The 24666-nt window shown below is 40.2% G+C and overlaps 1 protein-coding gene across 2 annotated transcripts in view; it reads left to right on the top strand.

Annotated features, from left to right (window-relative positions):
- Nucleotides 1-874: 874 nt before the first annotated feature.
- The window catches only part of CDYL (chromodomain Y like), a 106828-nt gene continuing 83036 nt past the window's right edge, over nucleotides 875-24666 (top strand). Inside the window, exon 1 of one of the 2 annotated variants that reach the window (XM_090136985.1) lies at nucleotides 875-1371. In XM_090136985.1, coding sequence (XP_089993111.1) covers nucleotides 1348-1371 — 24 coding nt within the window. In that variant the 5' untranslated portion in view covers nucleotides 875-1347. The remainder of the gene's footprint in view (nucleotides 1372-24666) is intronic. The other variant, XM_031589310.2, reaches the window with a different exon arrangement.

Raw genomic sequence — 24666 nt, 5'->3', positions numbered from 1 at the left:
CTCTGCTTTAACTTGTGCCGTTCTGCAGTAGAGTGAGGCTTCCTTGTGCAGAGCAGGGTAAGAAACACCGGAATGAATGCCTCCATATGGTTCAGCTCTTGTCCTGAGCTTGGTCTGACTGGTTTTGTCCCACCCTTCTACCTTTTAAGACCAGAAACGCCACCTTGCAGATTCTGGTCTTGAAGGAGTGACTCTTCATGTCTGACTTGGCACAACGAGGCATCCAGTCCATCAAGTCGGCAGTTGACTAGGAGGCACCTTATTTGCGTGGTTCCCCATGGAACACCTCAAATGAGATACACTGTGGCAAGTTGCATGGAGTAACTAATGCCGGCCCCAAGAAAGTGGAGAGCTCAGCTGTTTTCCTTCGACCTTCATGCCAGCGAGGCCTCAGCGTGGCCTTCCCTAACACCGCAAGCACAGCCAGTTGCAAGTCTGGTGCTTGTGGTCGGCAAGGATCGGTGGGGACCAGCCATTCCCCTCGCCCATTTCCCTCGCGCGTTCGCCACGTCCTTGGCTCGAAAAGCCCTTCTGCCAACTCTGTGCGGGCTGGGAAACGCACGGGGACAGCCGCCACGGGCCGGGCCCGGCGGGGGTCGGAGCGGGGCGGGTGCGGGCGGGCGACTCGGAACTCCGCGGCCGTCCCGCAGCAGCGGGCGGCGGCCCCGCGGACGGCTGCTTTGCGCCCCGCGCCCGCCTGCGGACCCGGCCGGGCGGACAATGGGAGATCAAAGCGCGGGGAGGAGGAGGAGGAGGAGGATGGTGGTGCTGGGGGCGGCGGGAGCCGGGGCGGAGTGGTTACGTGTGGCGCTCTCTCTGCGCTCGATTAGTGTTCCTGGGGAGGGAGCGAGCGAGCGAGCCGGCCGGGGACAGCGGGGTGGGGGTGCGGGGCGCGCCGCCGTGTGCGCGCCCGCCCGCCCGCGTGTGCGCGCCCGGGTGTGTGTGAGCGCGCGTGTGTGCGTGCGTGCCCGCCCGGCGGGGTGCGCGAGGGGGAGAGCGCGAGGGCGAGCGGGGAGCGAGCGAGTTGCGCAGCTGCGGTGCGCACAGCCCCGCCGCCAGCAGCAGCAGCAGCAGCAGCAGCAGCACCTCAGCGGCACGGAGCGAGCGGAGCTGCTAGCTGCGCTGGAGAGAGACGCGCAGGGAGGAGGAGGAGGAGGAAGAAGAAGAAGAAGAAGAAGAAGAAGAAGAGGAGCAGGAGGAGGAGAGGAGCAGCAGGAGGAGGAGGAGGAGGAGGAGAGCGACGGAGAAGACGGGGGAGGAGGAGGGAGAAGAGGAGGCCACACGGACACCAACTGGAACAAAGTATTTCCAAACCAGCACCCAACTCCACCTTGTGAGGCTCCCAGCATGGCTTCCGAGGAACTCTACGAGGTAACAGCCCCCGGGCGTCCGCCCTGCCCCCGGCCCCGCCGGCCACCCCGCCCCGCCCGCGGCTGCGGGGGGACGCGGAGCTCCGATCTCCCCCGTCCGCCGGGCCCCGTCCGCCGCCGGCCCCCCGCCCCGCTCCCCTCCCCGGTTCCGCCGGGGGAGGACGGAAATGTGAGCGAACGGAGGAGACGGCGAAGTGCTGCCCGTGGCCTGCGCTCCCCCCCCTTCCCCCCCCCCCCCCCCCCGCGGCACGCAGCCGCCCGCACGGCACTTCGGCCCGGCGGCAGCGGGGAGGGAGCGCCCTGACAGCCCCCCGGGCGGCCCGCCGCGCCGCGCCGAGTTCTCGCCGTGCGCCGGCCGGGGGGGGGCTCGGCCCCGATCCGTCTCCGTCCCGGAGTCCCGTGCCACCATCGTGCGCCGCCGCCGTGCGAAACGCCGCGATGAGAACTCGGGGCGGTGCGGGAAGCGGGGCTCCGCACAACATCCCCCGCCCGTCGGCTTCGGGGGGCACGGGAGGGTGCGACTTCGAATTTCCTGTCCCGAGTGTGTCAATTTCACATCCTTGCCCTTAATTGAAAAGCATGATGGTCCTCTTGGATTTAACTTCCTTGTTTTTATTTTTGCAAGAAGTCATCCCTGGGAGCTGAGATGAGGTTGTCGTTTTCTTGTCTTTCGGTTGAATAAATAGTCTTCCACCAAACAAAAATGCTTTTATCTGGTGGGTAATAGGCTTCTCGGCAGCGCTCTATAAAAAATATTTATATCCATGGGCTGGAATGCTAAGGTCAAAGCAGCCGGCCGGCCTTCAGGACACTTGACAGAAGGCAATAGCTGCCCGTGCTGGTGGTGTGCTCGTATCTCACCGATGGGATTGCACCCCTGTGTTGAGGTGGAAGGCTCCCCTTGAGGGATGGTGTTCTAAGCGAGTCGAGTGCCCAGCGGAGGTGCTGAACTGATGGAAGACTGGAGGCCTGTGTTCCCAAGGCAGATAGATCATGGCTAATTGCTTTGGCAAGTTTCCCCACCCTCATTGCATGGCTTAAGCCAGTCTCGAAGGGATGATCCCTGGAAGTAGGCGAGAAATTTAGAGACTGCTCTCCATAGAGGAAATTTGTCCCGGCTTTGCTTTGACTTCGGGAAAAGTTCTGTCAGGCTGGAAGAGCTGGGCCTACCGTGTTGTGGCTGGTACTTGAACGTTGCGTCTGTCTGGATTTGTTCAATGACCAACAATGGGTTGTCGGTTTTGATAGGCATAAGAATGACCAGAAAAACTGTTTGCTGGACATTGGGCTGTAGTTAACTGTGACCATTGCTTGGTTGACTTGTGTTGGAAGTGTTGGCTTGTGTGAAAGGTTCCAGTAGGCCGTTGACCATGGTCATTCTTTCTAGGCAGGTTAGGTGCTCAGTTCCTTGGGCAGAAGCCTGTTTTTCAAAACACCCAAACTGATAAACTGCTCTGTTTGGTTTTAAAATCAGTCAACACTGTTTCATTGTTAAGTGCAAAGTTTATTGGAGGTGCTAAAATTGTAGATGCTTTTGGACTCGCATGTGGTCAAGCTGTCTCTTTTGCAGTCTTTTTTCTAAATTGCTGATCGTTTTGGACAAATTTTATGTTGTAATGCAATTTACGGAAATCACAGATAATTTAAATGTAGTGAATACTAACTTGGGAAGTACACAACTGCAAGTTGACCTGAAATGTTGAACATTACGTAATTTAAACATTCTGCGAGCTACCACGTATGAGTGACTGTTTCATGGATATTTTCTTCGTAATGAATGCAATGCAATATTTTTTTAGACTGGTTATTGAAGTCTAATGCAATTTGGTATATCTTTATTTTTTCTCTTTTGAATCTTGATTGTGTGTTTTGAACAACAAAAAAAAGTGCATAATCTATTTGAGATTATTAGGCTAAATATGAACGATAAGTGATAGGTGTTGTGGTTCTTCCAAAATTTAAGAGAGAAATCTACGTATAACCAATAAAAACGAAGGTAAGTACCTTTAAAAATAAGTATAAAAATAAAATAAAATTTAAAAAAAGTGTATTAGTTGTTGTTTGTGGGTTGACTTTTACTTTTACTGTGGATATGATATAATCTCTGGAGAGAGGGAGCCTAACTGTAGGCCAGTGATTGGGAATTGAAAGATAGAAACATGGAAGAAATGTTCTTGCAGGCTGAAAGAGTGGCTTTGTTGGGCTGACTGTACGGCCTGCATGTTTGTTTCTCAGCTTTCTCAGGATTGTGGTGATGATGACCGGATATATTTTTTTGAGGAGGGAGATGATCTGAAGGAAATGCGAAGCATGTAGCGAAAAGCATTGAAGAGGCTGTCTTTTCTAGATGGAAAATGAAGCACTTAGTAATCTTGCCAACCTCTATGGGTGAGGCTAAGAACATAGTTCTTCTGTTTGCAAGTTTGAGTTTTCAAGTGACAACATGTTGGTGAGGTGGACAGAGTCAGAGAAACTGGTGAACAAGACAGTTAAGGGAAAATATAAGCAAAAGTGCCATCTTTTTTTTTCTTTTTTTTCTCCTTTTTCCCAAATTTTGTGTCATTAGGCACACTTTAGGACATCTTTCTTCATCCAGGCCTTCTATGTTTCTGTACTTTTTGAGAAGTCAGCAAGTGCTAGGTCTACTTTCTTGTACGCTGTGACAAGTTCACTTCACTGTCTGGTTCCCCACCTGTTGCAAGGTTGTTGCTTGTTCTCATCATCTTCCCTGATGTACTTAGAAGTACAATAACCACACCATGTAGGTGGTTCATCTGGAAAGCAGCTGCAGTTGTGCTGCCTCAGCAGTCATATCACTTGACCTTCTCTGGCAGATCCTTGCTATCACATCTGGGATTAAAGTCAGCCTGAACTGTGGTTGGCATGATGGATTTGTTTGATGAAATGTGGAAGTGATCCCAGGAAGGTGCTTCCCAGGACAGCTGTGCATCAGCCAGCAGGTCAGGAGCACCAGTGGTAGTACTTAAGTGCACACAGTGTTAAAGCTGTGCTGAGTTTGGCAAAGTATCTTCTAAAATTCAATAATTTCTTTGCTAACTGCAGAGGAAATGTACTAAAATTCTCTGCCTGTTGGAGATGATAGCAAGATGATTACCAAGCAACCAGGTTTTTCCATCTTTCCTCTAGCAATGCATACAGGGTGTCTGTATACGTGCTCTGCTGGGTTGAGCCATTTGAGAGACTGTAGTGAGACCTGAGCTGCAGTTGCTGTTCAGATGAAAACATTCCTTTTGAGGTTTACCAGGAAGCAAGCAAAGCAGTTTGTGTAAGCTTGGCAAGTTCATGTGTGCATTGGTGTTTTCTTCGCTATATATATTCTACCTTGACATTGCCCATAAACCCAGCATTTAAGGTGACTTCATCAATATCCATGAAAATATCAAAGATGAACATATTTAAGTCCCGTAATCCTATTATGATTATTTTTGTAAATTATAGAATGGATGTGCTTTTTAAAAATTCTTTAAGTGTCTTGCTAAACGCATATGCATTTTTTCACCCCAATGTCTTGTGTTCTCAAGGTGATACTTCCCTTCAGATGATGATTTGGTATTTTTGTTTTTATTTTTAGAACTAAAGCCTTTGACACTAAATTCTACAGAGACGGTGAAATTACAAAGTGAAACCCATCTCTGGTGCACCTGACCGAAGTCCTGTAGCCTTCCATTACTGTGTAGGTCAAGTCTGACCACCAAATAATAGCATGTCCTATGCAATAACGTGTGCAACAGTGGTCAAAAGTAAAAAATAAAATAGCTTCTGATACCGTGGGTTGTTCTTCAGATAGTGTGCTAATTTCTGAAATGGCAGAATATAGAAAACTGAAGGAGAAATGCTGTCACTTAGTTGAAAATTTTTCCTGCATAGAAATTATCAATTTAAAAGTAAAGCTTGTATCACAGCCCTAGTTACACTGTGGTCACATTTTGTGAGGTTCTACTAGAAAGTCTAAGCATTTGTTCTACGTAAGTTAACAGAAAGGTTGAATCTTCCATTGTCTACAATCTGCAACTTGTAATTTTTTGTGAGCACTTGATGAGAAACTGATATGAACACAAAATTGATACTGCACTTTTGGGCTGTAGTAATTGTTTTCCCATTAAAATGGGTTGTTTTTATTCAACCTGTTTTGCAGGAAGTTTGAAATATCTTGGGACCGATCTTCTGCTTCTTGTTTCTTTTGTGCCAATTCCTAAGATGTTGGCTAAACATCAGTGACATTTCTTCATAAAGGGGATCTTACATTTGGTGCGCCGTGGTGACTGAATGGTTCGGGTTTTGTTTTGACAAAAGGTTGCATGAATGTTATTGCTTGTTTCAGAATGGGTGAAGGAGAGATTTGCTTGACTAAGCAAGTGCAAAGTGCTGCACTTGGAACAATCCTAGATATGAGTATGGACCTCAAGAAGAACTCCTTGAGAGCAGCCCTGCAGAGAAGGACCTGGGGGTCCTGGTGGATGAAAAGCTGGATGTGAGCCAGCAGTGTGCGCTTGCAGCCCAGAAGGACAACGGTATCTCATCAAAAGAGGGGTGGCCAGCAGGGAGAGGGAGGGGATTGTCCCTCTCTGCTCTGCCTTTATGAGGTTCCAGCTGGAGTACTGTGTGCAGCTTTGGGGCCACCAGCTCAGGAACAACGTGGAGCTGTTGGGGTGGGACCAGAGGAGAGCTCTGAGGATGATGAAAGGGCTGGAGCACCTCTCCCGTGAGAACAGGCTGAGAGAGCTGCACTTGTTCAGCCTGGAGAAGAAAAGGAGACCTCACTGTGGCTTTACAGTGTATATGGGAGGGTTATAAGAAAGAATGAAAGACTTTTTCAGGAGAGAGGGCAATGATTTTAATCTGGAGGATGGTAGATTTACATTGAGTGTAAGGAAGAAATTTTTTACATTGAAGGCAGTGAAACATTGCAGAAGAGTTGCAGGGAAGCTGTGGTTGCCACATCTCTTGAAGTGTTTAAGGCCAGTTTAGATGGGATTTGTGTCCTTGCCAGTGCAAGGGGGGTTGGAACTAGATGAGCTTGAAGGTCTCTTCCAATCAAAACCATTCTGTGACCCTGAACAAGAGTAGAAACTGTACTTCTAACTTAGAAAAGAGTTGAGGATTAGCTTGATCCCTTTTTGGTCAATGTCACTCTTTTAAAATAGAGAACTAATGCAAGAGAACCTTAAGAGTGGAATCACCACTGAACTCTTTTCCATGTCCCTTGCTACATTGTCCTTTATCAGTTTAAGATATCTCTTATCATCTGTCCCAGAGCTCTTGAAGAGCCCAGGAGGCCTCAGTGCCTCCTCTTCCACTGCTGCTTTGGAAGTGCCCAGGCCCCAACTCCTTTGCTATGTCATGCCATCTGCTGTGCCACTGGCCTGGCAGGACTGTAGTAGCTGTTCCTGTACTCCAAGTACCCAAAGGAGTTAAATTTTGCCTGTGACCTGTGTAGGATTGCAAATGATTCATGGAAAATGAGTGGTTTTTTTAATGTACAAAACTGTTTTGTATGTGCATGTACATCTAATATGCATGTACATTCTGAAAACAGACTTTATTTCTTGATGTTTTGGGTCAATCAAAGGTGTTGACGAATGCGGTACCAGGTACACTTAAGAGTAACAGAACAATTACTTCCAGCTTACAAATCTGTAATGTCACAGATGCTTGCTACCTACTGCCTACACTCAGTACCTCTCAAATGAGGAAAAAATATTGGATACAAAGAACTTAACGAGACACATCACACACAGCCTCTTGTTCTTCAGGAAGCTTGGCATAGCTGGAACAGCATCAGTGATGCAATATTTCCCTTTTGACTTCTCAGTAGGTACAGCTTAATGTATTCCTGACCACTGCAGCATGCTCTGACCTGTGCCAAGCCATGGGAAAAACAAGTTACTGACAGTTATGGTGTCATTTCTATCTGAGAAGTATTCCTTGCTTGCAAGGATTGTATTTGATACAAAGCTTTGGCAACTAGAATGACTTCTTGAATATGTGATAGCTGGATGTGCAGATCTGTTAGATATAACTGATAGGCAGATCTATAATGCCACTCATAACACACTGTAATGAACTCCCAATCTGGTGTCGCTGCATGATGTATTATTTTTGGTTATCTGATGGAAGTACATGCATCCTGTACTTGCAAAGTGAAAAAGAGTACGTACGTCCCATTAAATTCTGTGCTTTTGGGATGGCTGGATGACATGTGATAACATTACATGTCAATAACTGCAGACTTGTTGGGGTTTTTTTGTTTATCTTTGTGTAAAAATGATTTGAAATTATTTTAGCTACTTTGCTAGCATTAAGGTGTTCAACTAAGCAACTATTTACTAAATACCTATTTACTGTGTGTGTATATATATATTTTTTTTAATGAAACAAAGTAATTACACTGGGCTTAATATGACTCTTCAGTGAGGTTGCACAGTTTATAATCACATTGCATGAAATAAATTAGTACAGCTTCTTGACCGTGTTTTCTCTGACTTGTTCATTTCTCTCTTTTTTTTTATTAGTGGGGAAAGATGAATGTGTGTTTTAAATGTCATAACCACATCTATAGTTGTGCCTCTCCAAACTCTTCCGCCACCACAGTTTCTGAATGTTTCACAGCTTCTCAGTAATTTAAGTCTTATGCTTGGTTTTTAACCTCAGAAAAAGTTTGGATGTACATTTCACAAATATGTGTGCAGGGGAACACTGAGGTACATTTTTATTGTTGAAATGGATGTAACTCAGCTGTAAAATTCTTCCCCGACACTGTGGTGTGATGGATGTTTTATTTAGCAGATATTTAAAAGCCTATGGTTTTTGAAGTTCTTTCCATAAAACACAGTTATTAAATAAAGCATCATCTGTATGTTGATTACACTTGAATGTAGATATACTACAGGTTCAAAATGATTCCAAGTAACTTCAGGAAAATTATCTGCATTATGGTCTGACTGGTTGCTGCCTCAGAGTTGTTAGTTCTGTTTAATTTTAGCACCTGACTTTCCTCAAATGTACGTATAAAATACAGCTTGTGCCAGCACAGTGTGACTCTTCAGTCATATTTTACTGGCTAGGTCACATACAAGGTTAAAACTAACAGACCTGGAACTGTGTCTTGAAGAAATAATGAGAATGTAAGACTATACGCATCACCACAACAGATTTGCCCAGTTCAGCATCCTGATGCCTATCACTGGTCAGTAATTACAAACAGCAGAAGGGAAAAATGGGAAATGTGGTAATCATTGGGAGCTTTTGTGGTTGGTTTTGTTGGGGCCGAGGGAGATTTCAGCCATGGCTCCTAGAACTTGGGCAGTGTAACCCAAGGTCTCCAGTGTTTGGAACCGTGTTGATGCCCTGCACACATTGGCCAAGGGCTGCTGCAGACTCCAGAGTGGGCAGGCACTCCTGAGCAAAGATCATTGCCTTGTACATCCAGCATTTCTGATGGTGTCAGTAGGGCATGGGATAAGTGGGAGCACGATATGGTTGCCAGATCTCTCACCTTCTGTGCCAAGCTAAACGTCTATCCTCTTCCCTTTAGTCCTCATTTCTAAGCAACTTTGTGATCTTGTTCAACTGGTAGAGTTTAAGTACAAGCCTTATCTGAGTCATAACCACTAAAAAAGTTGCTGTTAGCAAAGTAGTAACTTGAACCTAAGGTTTCAAGAAGAGGTTATTATCACATGTGGTCAAGCAAAACAGAAGTACAAACTCCAGATAAAAACTAAAATCATCATCTGCCGTGTATATTCTGAATACCTGCAAAAACTTTCATGAAGACTTGATGTGCATAAGGTCCCAAAATACGGTCTAGGTAACTGCTTTGAATGAGCAGACTCCTAATTTAGAAAAGTTAGAGAGAGAGGAATATGGTCATAGAAAGAAACAATTAGTCGTAACAAATTTCAGGAATTAATTCCATTATTTGAAATGAATAGTATTTTGTAAGTGTAAGCATAAAAGTTTTACTAGAGTGTAATCATTCTTAAATTTGGAAGATTTGTGGAAAGCTCTTCCAAAGGAAGAAAAATCAGATTTTATTTATTTTAGCTATGTAGGCTTTTTGCCATACAGTAACTATTTGGTAGCTCTTCAATGGCTTTTCATGGTTACAGGGTAGAGATATGCTTGTTTGGGTCACAGATAAGGAACAGGTGTGATTTTTTATTAGAAGAGATTTTTAAGAATTAAGAAACACAAGGACAGTAAAAGCAGTGATGTCTTCATCGGACTGAGAATCTTGAGCTTTTGTTCTTAGTGCACTTTTCTGTGGAATTACAACATAAACATTTATTTTGAACAAATGCATTTAAAGCACAGTACAGCTAGTTGAGTGAGCATTCCTAGACAGATGATTTCTAATGCCTTCTGAAGGTGACACTGTACATCCTCTTCCTCTGGAAGACTGGACTTCCATAGAAACAACTACCTATTGTCTTTTACAGCTGAAGAAATAACTATGTCCTAACACTCACAAGGAAATGGAAGTTTTAAATTAGCGAAGTTTTAGAGGAGTCAATCAATTTTCAGTTATGATACAGTAAGGTCAGAAGATTCAAAGTTAAAATTTAAACTCATTGCACAGCAAGCTGTTTATAATGTATGTACATAACCAGGGGAGGTTAAAGCCCAGCTTACAAAATTCTTTTCAGATTTTCTTATTTTCATTGTGTGGTTCATATGCATAGTACTTCCTGATTTTGTTTCATTATACAAAAAGTTATGTATTGAGAGGGGGATTAAAAGACTCTTGTATGATACCTGTTTTATTTTAATTCAAAAGAAACATACATGAGGTAGAGTAATAAAGAAGTCTAGTACTAGTTTAATAGAGCATAATCTTTGGGAGGCATAATTTCCAGAGAATTAATATTAGCTATATTTTTACCCAGATCATTTCTGATCATCAAGGAATCACAGAATTATAGGGATTCGAAAGGATCTCTAGAGATCTTTGAGTCCAACCTCCTGCTATAGCAGGTGCCTTACAGGAGGTTACATAGGAAAGTGTCCAGGTGGGTCTTGAATATCGTAAGAGAAGGAGACTCCACAGCTTTTCTGGGCAGCCTGTTCCAATGCTCCATCACTTACACTAAATACACTAAATGAGCTCTTCCTTAAGTTAGTATGGAATTTCCTGCATTCTAGTTTCTGCCAATTTCCCCTTGTTCTATCACTGCACGCCACTGAAAAGAGTCTGCTCTCAACAATTTGACTCCTTCACTTTAGAAGAAGCTTTCTCTTCTCGAGGCTGAGCAGCCCCAGTTGTCTCAGCCTTTCCTCATACAAGAGGTGCTCCAGGTCCCTTATCGTCTTTGTGGCCCTCTTCTGAACTTGGTCTCTAGATCTAGGTCTTGCTGAATGACAACACAGCCTTCTGGTGTGTCAGCCACTCCTCCCAGCTTTGTATCATCAGCAAACTTGCTGAGGCTGCACTCTATCCCTTCATCCATATCACTGATGAAAGTGTTAAATAAGACCAGACCCAGTACCAACCTCTGGAGAACATTAGCTGCAGGCCTCCAGATAAACTCTACATTGCTGATCACAATCCCCTGAGCTCCACCAGACCACCGGTTCTTAATCTACTTCACTGTCTGCTCATCTATCCCACTCTTGCTGAGGTTCATTGCAAGGGTGTTCTGAGAGACTGTGAAATGCCTCGCTGAAGTTGAGGTAGACAACATCCCCTGCTCTCCCCACGTTTATCCAGCTGGTGATGACATCGTTACAGGCTGTCAAATTGGTCAAGCAGAATTTCCCCTTGGTGAACCTATGCTGACTACTCCTGATAAACTTCTTTTCTACCACTTGCTTGGAGATGACATCCACAACAAGTTGTTCCATTGCCTTCCCATGGACAGCAATGAGGCTGACTGACCCATAGTTGCTCGGTTCCTCCTTGGCCTTTTTGAAGACTAGGGTGACACTGGCTATCCTCCAGTCTTCAGGCAGACCTTTTGAAGATAATAGAGAGTGGTTCAGCAACCATCTCCATCAGCTCCCTCAGCACACTTGGTTGAAACTCATCAGGGCCCATGGATTTATGTGCATTGATTTTGCATAAACAATATGTGACCAGCTTCTTCTCAACTAAGAGGAAGTCAACCTTCCTCCAGTTTCTAATTTTCCTCAAGGATCTGGGATTTCCTAGCAGCAGTCTTGGCATTAAAGACTAAAGCAAAGAAGGCATTCAGCATCTCCACCTTCTCAGCATCCCCTGTTAGCAGGGCACCCACATGGTAATGGTTAGTAACAATGAATAATTTTTCCCAGGTGCTGATGGCAAATGAAGTACCTTCATGTTTCAAAAGTTCCATAAACATTTCAGATCCTACTTAATTCTTGTTGCAGGCATCTCATATCAGGGTAGCTGCTTAATTGATTTGTTTTTTTTTCTCTCTACCACATTATACTAATCAAATCCCCTGAAATTAGTGCTTATTTATTTAAACTGCTCAGCACTAAAATATTACCCTCTGAATTAGAAATAAATAGTTTTGTTTAAGGATACTTCTTTGAGATGTGGCATTGTAAGAATGTTAAATCATGGAAGACAGCATACCCATCTTAATTGTATGCAAAGTGCCATGCTTCTCTACATTCTCATCAGTGGAGGCTAAATAGCAGGATTGGTTGTATTTTATTGGATTTTTCTTAACGCTTCTTGAGGTATATCTTGTTTTTAAAACTATCTATTTGTAAGTTTCAGTGTCAATTGTAAGTTAAATTTTGCTTATTCAGTGTTTCACCTGTTTCAAGGCATGTTGAATGAGATGATGTTTTGGAAGTTCTCTCTGGTGGCATTAGTGACAAAACATGGATTTTGTGAGAGGATAGGATCGTTGTAGGACATTGTATTGTTTCTGTTCCCTTGAATACTCCAGCTTGATTCATGTGCAGTAACAGATGAAACATTTTTTCTGTTGCCCATCTATACCTATTCCTATGTTATTTGCCTCTGATCACCCAGATGAAATTGTTTATGTTCCAATAACAGTTGTTGCTTAAATTACAGTTCAAACAGTGCAAGATACAATTTATGTTCCACATAAGTGAAGATTGTTGTTATTTATACTTTACTGGCATTGGTCTCTAACATGTGAAGTTTCTGTCTTTATTACTGACTGTTATTTGAACATATTCAATATTAATTTAATTATTCAACATTGAAATCATTTCTCAAGTAATTACAACCAAGTTTATTCTAAAGAATGTTATAATCTGTACTTGAACATACATCTCTCTAATTAAAGCTATTAGATGTAACAAAATGGAGTCCTTGCGTGCATACAAAATGATTTCCTTCATTATGACAATATTATTGACAAGTAAAAAAATGTCTTTTGGCTTATTTGTTTGTTCTTAATAAGCATTTTTATAAATAGTGGGAATCCGTGACATGAATTATTCTAACATGTATATATATATGTGTGTGTCTGTGTGTCTTTGTGTTTCCATTAGTAAAATAATGCTTTGTATGGGTCTAACTTTATTTTTTTCTGCATTCTTGTTTAAGAAGCTTGGATTAAGATGTGAATAGTGATGACTAAATTTAGGGAAGAGATTTTAGATCTTCATATGCCGAATCAAGTCTTAAAGTATACAGAGACATAACATTTACAATAAGTGGAAGAAGAAAGTCATGGCTAGACTCTGGAACCATGTGATAATTCATTATATTCTGCTTTTCACTAAGCAAATGCTCTCTATCCATTAACTTGTCCCTTTTGTCAAATGTTTGAGCTCTGCCTTCCCAGCCTCTTCCCAATAGATGTTTCTCTCATTTTCAGTCAAACCACAAGATAAAGCTTTTTCCATCTGACTTATTCAGAAAAGTACAATTTCAGAGTGGAATCAGTTCTCTACTGATTGTGAAGTAAGGATGATTTTTATTTTTCTGAGCAAGAAACTGGAACTTTCTAATGGAGTGGAAGAAAGACATATTCTGCTAGAACTGCCTTATCTTTTGTAGAATTTGGCAAATGGGTAGGCAGGTTCTGTAGGGAGAAAATGTTGGATCTCGTCATTAGGATACCTGAATGCTGTCTTGAAAAATGTAATTCTTTCTTTCCCTCTGCGACAGCTAATGAGCAAACCAGTCAGCCTGAGTATTTCAGAGATGACTGCTAATTGTTCATCTCATACTTGAGTCAAAATACAAGCAGTTTAAAGTTTGTTTTATTTTTTTCTAAAGTAAATATGGTCAGAAAATCTTAGAATAAAATAATCTAATTGAGTCTTATAGAGAGAAGCTACAAGTACAAGTCACAGAACAAAGCTCTCTCCCTTTTCTGCTTTATTTATTTACTTATGTGGGGCTAACTGTGAACAGGTATTCAGCTAGCATGCAGTATCATCTCTGATATTCTCTGTAATCATTGATGAGACTCATCTGGCTATTCAGACCTTCCAAATAAATTTCTCTAGAAGGCCATCAGAATAGAAACTTTATCTCCTTTCTCTACAAAGAGGTATAGAAAGGCTAGTCCGGTTCAGGTAGTCAGTTCTGTTAAATATGCTTAAATTGCAACAGGCTAAGCACTGATCTTTTCTCCTCATACAGTCTTCTGAACCTACTGCAGGATAGTACTCAACTTCTTCATTACAGGCCTTCCCTTGGGACTGTAAACTGTGTTAGTAGGTGAATGTTGTTGAGGGATTGTGCTGCTGAAGCTGGGTTTAGGCACAGCACTGAGCTACTGTGGTGTAAAGCAAGGAGTATTTTTTATCTTAGTGACAGTTATCTGAGTGGTTGATCAAGTTGTGTTTTTAAACCATAATTGTATTTAAGGGTTTTTTTTTACCTTAAATCTCCAAAGGATTTTGGATGGCACATTATTATTGACTTCAGCAGCTCCTTCCTCAGACATCTCAGCCATTTCTTCCATCGAACCACAACAGAAGCTTGGCCATTTCTCAGAAGGGTTGAAAAATTAACCTGGCACAATTAAACAACAAAAAACTTATCTCCAGAAGTTTTAATTTGGTTGGAACCATTCCTCTGTGTGTTTCATTGAATAGCTGTAGAGATATCTGCTGATATGACATAGCATGTGTCCGAGGTTGTTAGAGCTCTATGGGCAAGTAGTGTACACGGAACAGTGGAAGCATACAGAGAATGGGAGAGGAAATTTGCCCATCCTGACAACATTTGTGATGGTTGTTGCATATGCCGTGGTCGAAGGAAGATAGGAGAAGAAACTGGGTAGATACTGGGGTTGGTTGCAGCAGTGACTTTGGTCAGTTAAAAAACATCTGTCCAATAGCGTATTGCATTTTATGCTGGGCTAATTCAGTGTGCTGCTTTGTGGTATGGCCACAGGGCTTCTTGCCCTTGATTTATGCTGGCTCTGGAAGAGGATCCACATCCCTTGGGGACACGTGGAGGGGCAGAAGCTGCAGGCAGGGACAGAGCAAGCTGTGGGACAAAGAAGCTGTGCTAGGTCATCATGTCAGAGCTGAGGACAAACCTGTTCTGCACCATGTAGTTTTGGGCCACTTGCACTTCTATTTTGATACAGACATGGTAAACTCCTGCTTGCAACAGTTTGGGATTCCAGTTAATTCTCAGTCATATCATAGACTCACAGAATGGCTTGGGTTCAGAGAGACCTTGCAGCCCACCCAGCTCCAGCTCTGCGCTGCGGGCAGGGCTGCCACCACCAGCTCAGGCTGCCCAGGGCCCCATCCAACCTGGCCTTGAGCCTCCAGGGATGAGGCATCCACAGCTTCTCTGGGCAGCTGTGTCACTGCCTCACTGCCCTTTACACAAAGAATTTCCTCATAACATCTCACCTAAATCTCTCTTTTTTTAGTTTAAAGCCAATCCCCCTCATCTTACCACTATCAGACCATGTAAGAAGTTGATTTCCCTCCTGCTTATAAGCTTTAATTATTGGAAGGCTGCTCCCAGTCTTGCATAGCTACTACTTATTAATGCTTTCCTAAGTTTTACACTAAACACTTAGTTAGAAAGTGTGATGAATTTTTTCATTACTTTTTAGTGCCCAACACAAGTGGTAAAACTCTTGCAGCCATGTGAGGCTGGTTTTTTTTGTTGGTTTTTTTTTTTTGCTTGTTTGTTTGTTTGTTTGTTTTGGTTTTTTTGCCTGTCCACCTGGATCATATTATAATTTCACTGAGATGTAAAATTGTTGTTGGGCAAACCCAACCTGAAGCTGTAGGTGGCACAGAAATGAAATTCAGAGCATAATTTATTTTTTAAGTGAAGTTTTATTTTAGTTATGTACTGAATGGTCAGTGGGCAGGAACTGGGATAGGACAGCAACTGGGATAGGACAGCACGTCTCTTAGTAGTTGAGCTCACTTTATGCTTTATCTCATTGAAAACGCTGCAATTAACAAATATTATATTTAGTCTCTCCAATGGAATTAAAGTTCAAAGTATGGGTACCATCAATAGCTTTTGAGTAGGAAAACTTGTGCTTTTATGACTTTTGGTTTCAGTTTCATAGGCAGGAGCAATTTATTTTCACTTTAAATGTGAAGGTGGGAAAACTGATAAGGAAAGTAAGCCATGTTGCTCTTCAGCTCATTCGAACATATCATTAAGAACTGGTAGAAAGAATAATAGTAGTTAATATTAAAGACTACAATGCTAGTGCTTTATTATTAAAGGTGTTCATAACTGAGTGAGAATTTATAAAGCAGCCAAGTAGTCGAAGTGCCACCAGTCCAGTGTTCTCAGTTCAGTGTATGGTTAGGCCCATATTTTGTTTATATTAAGCGAAAATATTCTGTCATTTACCTAAGTGTAGCTCATAATTAATTAAGAAATGTAATTTTAGGTTGAATATGATGATAAAAAGCCTAGATTATGTATTTAGTGTTCTAAAGGCAATTTTATTTATTTAAAAATGTATGCGTACATTTGTATGCAATTTCAAAGCATCATAAAATAGATTGATTAAAATATTATTTCAGAAGCGCAGTATTCAAAAATTAGGATTGGATGAAGGTATATTCAGATGAGTCACTGTTTTAACAGGTGCACACAGCAATGAGTTTAAAACCTATACTTGGATTTTAAACCAGCACGATTTGATGTCATTGCCAACCATTGGCATTGATTCTTCATTTAAACTATATATATGCATATCATTAAATAAATAATTTGAAAGCACGGAACAAGATTACACTAAAAAAAAAAAAAAATTCTGTTGATCGCCATCTGGAAACTCAATCCAATACATTCAAACTGATTTACTTGCCAACAAGTATAAAAAAAATACACCCAAACACTTCAGACTACTTATGTGGAAATGACCAAGTCAAACAGACTTCCACTGTGCCAGTTTTTATTGAGTGCCACGCTTCATTAAGAGTAGGATCAAATTATAAAATCAGGCCTTTCTCATTGCCCTTTCTACCTTTTCTTCTGTGGTTCCATTCAGGCATTACTGTAAAAGACAGTCTGGCCTAGGCACTTGTTCTTCTATATATGTGTTTTCATTGAATTCCGTGTCAAGTTATTTGCAAGATAATGACAACTAAACAAATTGGATTCTTAGGAACAGAAAATTGCCTCTGAAATTTCTGTAAGTTCTAAACGTTTTTTCACAGACATGAGGGCCAGTGTTCCTAAGATTCATAACAGCCAGTGCTACTTTTATTTTTAATGTATTATTTTGGACTTGGAAGACATCACTTTTGATTTTTTTCTTTAATTTCCCCAAAATATAATCTGAATAAAAGTTATCATAACTAAAAAGGACCATGGACACAAGAAAGAATCCTAGTTATTTTCTTACTGTATAAGAACTCCTTCATATTTTAATATTTGTGAAATATGTTGTTAGGGCTATTTGTGCTGTTGTATTCCTTCAGTAATATCAGGAATGTATATGCATATACATACATATACATATATATATAAAACGTATATATATATTATAGTATATATATATACTGTTATATGGGAGATACTAAGAGTGGAAAATAATACTGGAGGTGCTGTTTGCTTAGAAATAACCAAGGATACATAAATCAAAAAAATGTTCTTTATTGGGTAAGTACTCCGTCTCGATGAGTAACCTGTTTCATTTGGAACACTTATGTGGAGAGGAATCTTTCTTTAACTGTCTGAATGCAGAGAAAATATATATTGCTATTTCAGAATGATTATAGTAGGTGATCATTAACAAAACCTTCCTAGACTTCTTAATGTCCTCAGGTCTTTTGTCATGCTTTTCTGAGAATGAGAGATTATTTTCTGTAAAATTTTACTTTTCTGAAAAGAAATTAACTGAGATTTAAGCTCTCTTAACTTTCACCAGGACAATCAGCACTGGTAGCTCTTGTATATTTCAATTAGTTCTATTCAGTGCAGTCCTTTCCAGCAATATATACTCACTTTTTTTTTTTTTTCAAAAGGATGATTTCCTAAAAATAATTTAGTAGAGTTTTTAGTGAAAATATAAAGAAAACTATTTTGTCTGAAAGTTACATCATTTAAAAATAAAAATTATGCTGGGGGTTTGTAATTCTTACAGTGCAAGTTCAATACAGATATGAAGCTGTCATAGCATAATGAGACAGAGGTGAACCTTCTGTCAGTGGGGCTAAGAACAATATTTAAATTATCTTACTTACTAAGAGCAAAACAATGCTAGTAATGACGTTAGTCTACTAGATAGGGACAATAAGAGTAAAGAAAACAAAAATAATGCAGAAATATTATCCTATTTCTTTAGAAATCCTACTGTGAATCTGAACACTAGTTCTATGGGCAAGTTATGGATGTTGTATTCAAAGATTGCAACGAGTTACAAAAAAAAATTGCCTTATCTGCAAGGAGCAACCAAGTTTATTTTTTTTCTTTACTGCAGTCAGCATTTTCACAATAATACACATCTAAGAATACATGTAAGGTACTTGGGTTTATATTTTGTTTTTCTTCAATTTTAAGTATAGAAGAGGTGTAAATGAAATAGGATGGGCCAAGATGCAGCATAAACACTAGACTGCATAGGCTGATAATGACCAGAGGTAGAACTGTGGAAAGGCTGGGATGAAAGCTTGGTAGCAGAAAATAGAAGAAAGACTGCAGAGTTGGTGCTTGCCCAACTGTTCGTGCTGAATACAACCTGCCTGTATTTATTTCTTCATTTTGAGGTTGAAAGGTTAACAAAGATATTCACATAGATATAATAAGCTTTTGTAAGGCACTTGATGTAGAACTGCACGGTATTCTGATTTTCAAAATCTAGCTCCTTGCTAAGTCAACGTGGTCAATATTAAATATATTAAATATATTAAATATATCAAATATATCAAATAGATTCATAGAACCAGAGAATCACCAAGGTTGGAAAAGACCTCCAAGATCGTTCAGTCCAGCTGTATGCCTACCACCACTATTTCCCCCACTAAACCATGTCCCTCAGTACAACATCTGAAAGTTTTTAATACCTCCAGGGATGGTGACTCCATCACCTCCCTGGGCAGCCTTTTCCAGTGCCTGACTGCTCCTTTGGAGAAGTTGTTTTTCCTAAGACCCAACCTGAATTCCCTCTGGCACAACTTGAGGCCATTCCCTCATGTCCTATCACTAATTACACAGGAGAAAAGGCTGACACCCCCCTCACCACAACCTCCTGTCAGCCTCCTCTGCTCCAAACTGGACAATCCCAGTTCCCTCAGCTGCTTCCCCTAAGATTTGTACTCCAGACCCTTCACCAGTTTCATTGCCCTTCTCTGGAAATGCTCCAAGGCCTTGATGCCTTTCTTATAGTGAGAGACCCAAAATGGAACACAATACACAGTACTCAAACTGGTTAATGAACAGATCATAAAGCAGTAATAGATGAAAGACACTCATGTTGGAAATTTTATAGAGATTTCACAGCCCATTGCTTTGAGGACTTGGATAATGACCAAGGGGAAAGCAGAGTATAATTTCCGGTCAAATGCATACCTGCAAAAATTGGTGGATTGATAACTGTGAAGGATGGTCTCTACTTAGTTAATTGAGATCATTTTAACATATGTTAATATAGCTAAATTTATCTGTCTAGACAGTAAGATCATACATGTAGGCTGGAGAGTAGTACTTCAGAAAGTGCTAACTCTTCACGGATAAGATGCAGTAGCTAAAATGCACTCTGTAGTTCTTTAGTATGGATATGAGGGATCTCAAGTGATATGGGGTGTACTTTTATTTTGATGTATGTTTCTAGTGATGTAATATTAGAAAATGATATCCTGTTTGAGGCTGAGATACAGAGAAGCACCCTTGTTGAACTCAGAAAAGATTCAGAAAAATACCTAAAGGACAACAAAAATCCTTGAAAGAAATATGTGAACAAACCGTGATGTATTTAGTAGGAGCCTAGAGTTCAGTCTACTAAGTTTAGCAAATGGAAGTTTAGGAGGTGACTGATAGCCAAGTACATATATGGAGCCAGACATTTCAGAAAGAGCCATTACCTTTACTGTAGTAGTCAATGATATTGCAAAATATGGCAGCTGAAGGCTGAACTCAGGTATATTTCTTTTAGAAACAGAATAAATTTAAAACTGAAGGCAGTTATCTATCAGAAGAATTTATTTAAGGATGTTCTGAATATGCAAGTGACAAAAGCTGTGAATCTTTGCAAAGAGATGCCTCTAGCTCAGGCAGAATAAGATGATCTGATGCAGGAATGATGGAGTGATATTGTAGAGGAAGGCAAACTGCACTCTCCTCACTTGGCGAAGTCTGTGAGTTTGGTAACACACAAGTCATTGACAAAATATGGCAAAGATGTTTCAGCATCAAAGGTGCCCTGAACTCAGCTTTAACATGTGTCCATTTATTTACAAAGGGAAGGTTGAAAAAAGAAAGGAAAGGTTTGGCTGGGGTGGTGAGAAGAGGGCACAATGATCAATTTAAATTGTATTTTAAATATACAGGAAAATAAATTATGAGATTTATTAAATAAAAATATATCACAAACCAAGCACTACATACTTCTGCCTACCATTTTGAAGGATTTCAACATGATAATTGTGTGAATTAGCAACCAGCTGGGAACAATACTCTGCTATTTGTTAAAGGAGAGGACAATGAGGTTCTTCTAGACAGGAAAGAATCTACATTGTTAACAGATGACCTGAAAGTTCAGCTCATTGAAAAGGCAAATATTTTGACCAGGAGAATAATTCTTCATGTACAACACTGTGAGTAGAAGAGCTTAAACCATGCAACTATTTTTAACTATTTTTAACCATGTCACAGCTTTTGAGCTCGGTATTCCATTTATTTCATATTTTAATATGAAATAATTTTAATATTTTAAAAAGCTAAATAGACCTTCCTGCATGAATGTAGAGGAGAATATGTCACAAGCCCTTTAGATTGCATTTTTTGTTTATTTTGTGTAATTTCTGTGTTTTCTGTAACAGTTCATGAATGGATTTTTGTCTCGTTCTCAGTATCTGCCGCATTGTTTTGTTAAATTCCAGAATTATCATTGCATTAGAGTAACTGAGAGCAAAACTTGGACTTACATATGGAATGAAGAATGTTATGGTCAAGGAATAAAATGCTAAGACTCTGTAGAAAATCCTACTTTCCTTGAGTAACAAAGCTGTAGTTTTTCAGAAGTTTTCTCATTAACACTTGTGTGGATTAAAATGCAATTTTAAAATACTGTTTGAGGTCAAAGTTAGCTTTTCAGTTTGTTTAGGTTCTTTCAGATATTTGATTTGAGCTTCCAAAATTTTCATCAGAAAACCTTTCATTTGATTTCCTGAATTCAAGATGTAATATTTTTAAGCATCTCTAACTTAGAATTGTAAGATGAGTTGTTCTTTCTCCTGTTCAAGATAGTGGTTTTGCTAACTGTGATAAAGTTCTAGATTCCTTCAGTGCTTTCTAAATCTAAATTTGTGTCTGAATTGCATTTTGCAAATTAAAATTCTTCAGATCACAAGATTTGCTGGTAACATAATTAAGATCTAATGCATGGCAACTCTGCCCACGGCAGGAAGTTGGAGCTCAATGATCTTTAAGGTTCCTTCCAACCCAAGCCATTCTATGATTCTATGATTGAACTGAAAAAATATTTGAATGGATGACATTCTGTTTTCAGGATCTACTATGGTCATAGTTTTAATATATCTTGGTTTTCAAAGACAGCATGATGAAAAATGATAGATCAAGGAAAATCTGTTTTTACCTCAAAACTATGCATCATTTAGAAATATATACATTTATGAATAAACATCCAGGTAGTTCTTTGTTGCGGTCTCTGAATGTTATTTTGTGATGTGTTTTTTGAGATTGTGAGTTGTTTATGTAAAGTTCTACATGATCTATTTCGAACATGCTGTAAAGTTTATGCTACTCTGTGTGTCTACGTAGGTGTGTAATGCGTCCTTTGGGAAGAAAACAAGCCTCTTCCCTCTGTAATTACCATGCTCTTCCCTGTAATGTGGTTTTACCTTTTTACCCATTTTGGGAAGGCATGACCCAAATAGGAGAGACTATGAATTGCACATCGTGCAAAGCTCTGTGAATTTGGTTTCTTGTCACTGTTGAAACTTGTAAGCACAGTTGCTGTATATTTCTACGTGATGAAATTTGATTAGGCCTAATGTTTTCCATCTTCTCTCTACCACTTCCCTGCACCCATATTAATGTGTGCGCAAAAATGGAAAGCAAGCATGATGTACTAAGTATTGTGGCACCTTGCTTATTGCTTAGGAGCAGATTAAGAACAGTCCAACCTTTGAATATTATTCCTGGAAGTGAACTAAGAAGTGTAGTAGAAGCATAAGAAGTATCATAATGTTCCTTATGTTAGTGCAAGTTTTGGTAGTTCATCATATTTTTAAATATATATAGTTTGACATTTTGGAAAGATTATTTGATTGATATTTAAAAAAAAAAAAAAAAAAAAAAAAAGAAGTGATACAATGTAATAGAAACAATACCAAGTCTGCTCTGTAATACAGTTAACTTGCAATGTTTGTGTTGCCACAAAAAAACAAAAACAAAAACAAAAAAAAACATTTCAAATTCAGTTCCCACCTAATTGTAAGATGGTTATTTTGCTTGTGTGACAAATAATGTACATATAAACAAACCATATTTAGGTTAGCCCCTTGTTCGCGTGTGATTGAAAAATCTGATAAAACTCTTGCACCCTTGGAAGTGGGAGCTCTCTGGGGCAAAGGCTGTGTCTGAGCATCTGTTCTTTTCTTTAGAGATTTTATACCACATTGTAAAAAGACTGTTGTTTACATCACAAATTCAAACACTCTAGATTGAGAAAATGGCAGATTTATGGTTGCCTATGAGTTCCTAATTCTCTTTCTTTATATCTAATTTGTGCAAAGAGTCGATCATGAATCCTGTGTTCGTGGAAGAAAACTGTTTGTGGTAGTAATTAAAAGAGAACTAGAAGGTGCACAGCTAATCTACTGTTTCAGTGGAAAGCAGTGCTTCCCCCTTTGGTACTCCCAGGAAGGAAGCAAAAGCCATTAGCCAAAAAAAACAAAAACAAAAACCCATGTTACCACCATGTTTAGTTTATCCTTATTCTCAGCCACTAGAGATACCTACGTATTACAAATACAAAGTATGTTGATATCTTGCCTTCCCTCCCACCTCCTCAGCTGGGTGTTCCCTCTAGAAACTCTGGAGCTCATAGCATTTCATCAGAATCAGCTTAGAGAGTTCAGGAATCTGAAAATTCTCCTTGCCTTCATCTCCTCCCCTATTTATTTTATGTAGTTTGTTTGAGGCTGAATTTCCTTCATGAGCACTGTCAATGTAAATTTTGGTAGCTCTGTGAGGATTGCTTTAAGTAGCTATGGAAGACCATCCTTGGGATGGTTCAATCCTTGGGACAGTTCTATCTGCTGAGCTTCAGAGGCTGGTGCTAATTTTGTAGGTGATACAACTTCTCAAAAAGACTGACATTATTAGGCAGCTTTAAATGTACTATTATTTTAATAACTTCCTTATAATGGAACACCTTCTAAAGTAGCGTGCTAAATTATATTAAAATTATAATAACTTTGTAGTTGAAGTACCGGCGTTGTTTTGTTTGTAGCTGGAACCGTCTAGAATGAATTTGTTAGTTAAAAACTTGAGTTATATCTACTTAAAAAAGAAAAAAAAAAAGAAAAAGAAAAAAGTCCAAATGCTAAATCTGGAAGTTAGAAAAACAAATGTGCTAGAAATTAATTTGCTGAGTCTGTCTGTTGTTTTCTCACAAAAAAGAGCAGGGTCAAATTTTGGTTTTCTTCCAGAATTTGTTCCTAATTCTTTGCTGTTCAATATTTTTCTTAATTTGGATTGTATATGAGGAGTTGATGATTTTTCTCAATTTTTGGAAAATTAGAAAAGTCTGGAGCAGGGGAAGTACTTCTAATAAGGACAAACAGTACTTCTAGCTTTTCTCTGTTCCCATCAGTTCATCAGTTGCGATTAGCATCATTGCAGACCTTGTATCCAGTTGTATAAGTATTGAGTTGATAGCTGTTACCACACCAACAGACTTACTTCTCATAGAAATAATTTTGTTACTCTTTAACTGGCTATGTGAATCCCAGTTAGTCTGCTTGACTCCATATGCAGAACATCAATTTTCTGGGTAGTAAGACCCACTGGGATAGTACGTATTTTCTAGAAGTTGTTGGCTCTCTCCCCACCTGAACTGATGAGTACCTGTTTTTAAAAGAACAATGTATTTCATGCCCATGGAGTATTTCCTGTAGTCTCTTGCCTTGCTTAAGAAAAATAAAAGTAACCCACTCACTATATACATGTATATATATTTGCAATCTTAATTCAGCTGTAGTCATGGCACTGGAAGAACAACCCACACTTCATCACTGCCCTCTGCCTGGTGTCACTTGTCTTTCTGGTCTGCTAGCTGAGCCACTCATGAGAGCTCTCCCTAATCCAATTCGGTCAAATTGAGCCATGTTAGGAAAGATTTGTTATTTAAATTGCTTAAGCTGATCTGGCTTATTTTGACTGACATGTTTAGGTAGTTCTTATATATGCAGCTCGGCCTGAAGATTTGAGAAGTGGTTACCGTCACGAGGATGTGGTGATAGACTGAGGACATGGGTGGCAAAGAGCAGCTCTTTTACAGGTATGGCCAAACTGGTAGAAGTGTGTTTGTGTACAGCCTGAGATTTGGGAACCTGCTCTTCTTCATGGAACTCTCTTAAATCTATTGGACCGTTTAGAAAGAGAAAACTGCCCAACACCGGTTGCTTTCTGAGTGCTCCTATTAGTCACGGTTTCACCCAGAGCCAC

Source organism: Phasianus colchicus, chromosome 3, assembly GCF_987193195.1.
Source record: "Phasianus colchicus chromosome 3, bPhaCol1.hap1.1, whole genome shotgun sequence".
In the NCBI taxonomy this organism is placed as follows: Eukaryota; Metazoa; Chordata; class Aves; order Galliformes; family Phasianidae; genus Phasianus; species Phasianus colchicus.
This window is presented reverse-complemented; position numbering and strand designations above follow the sequence as displayed.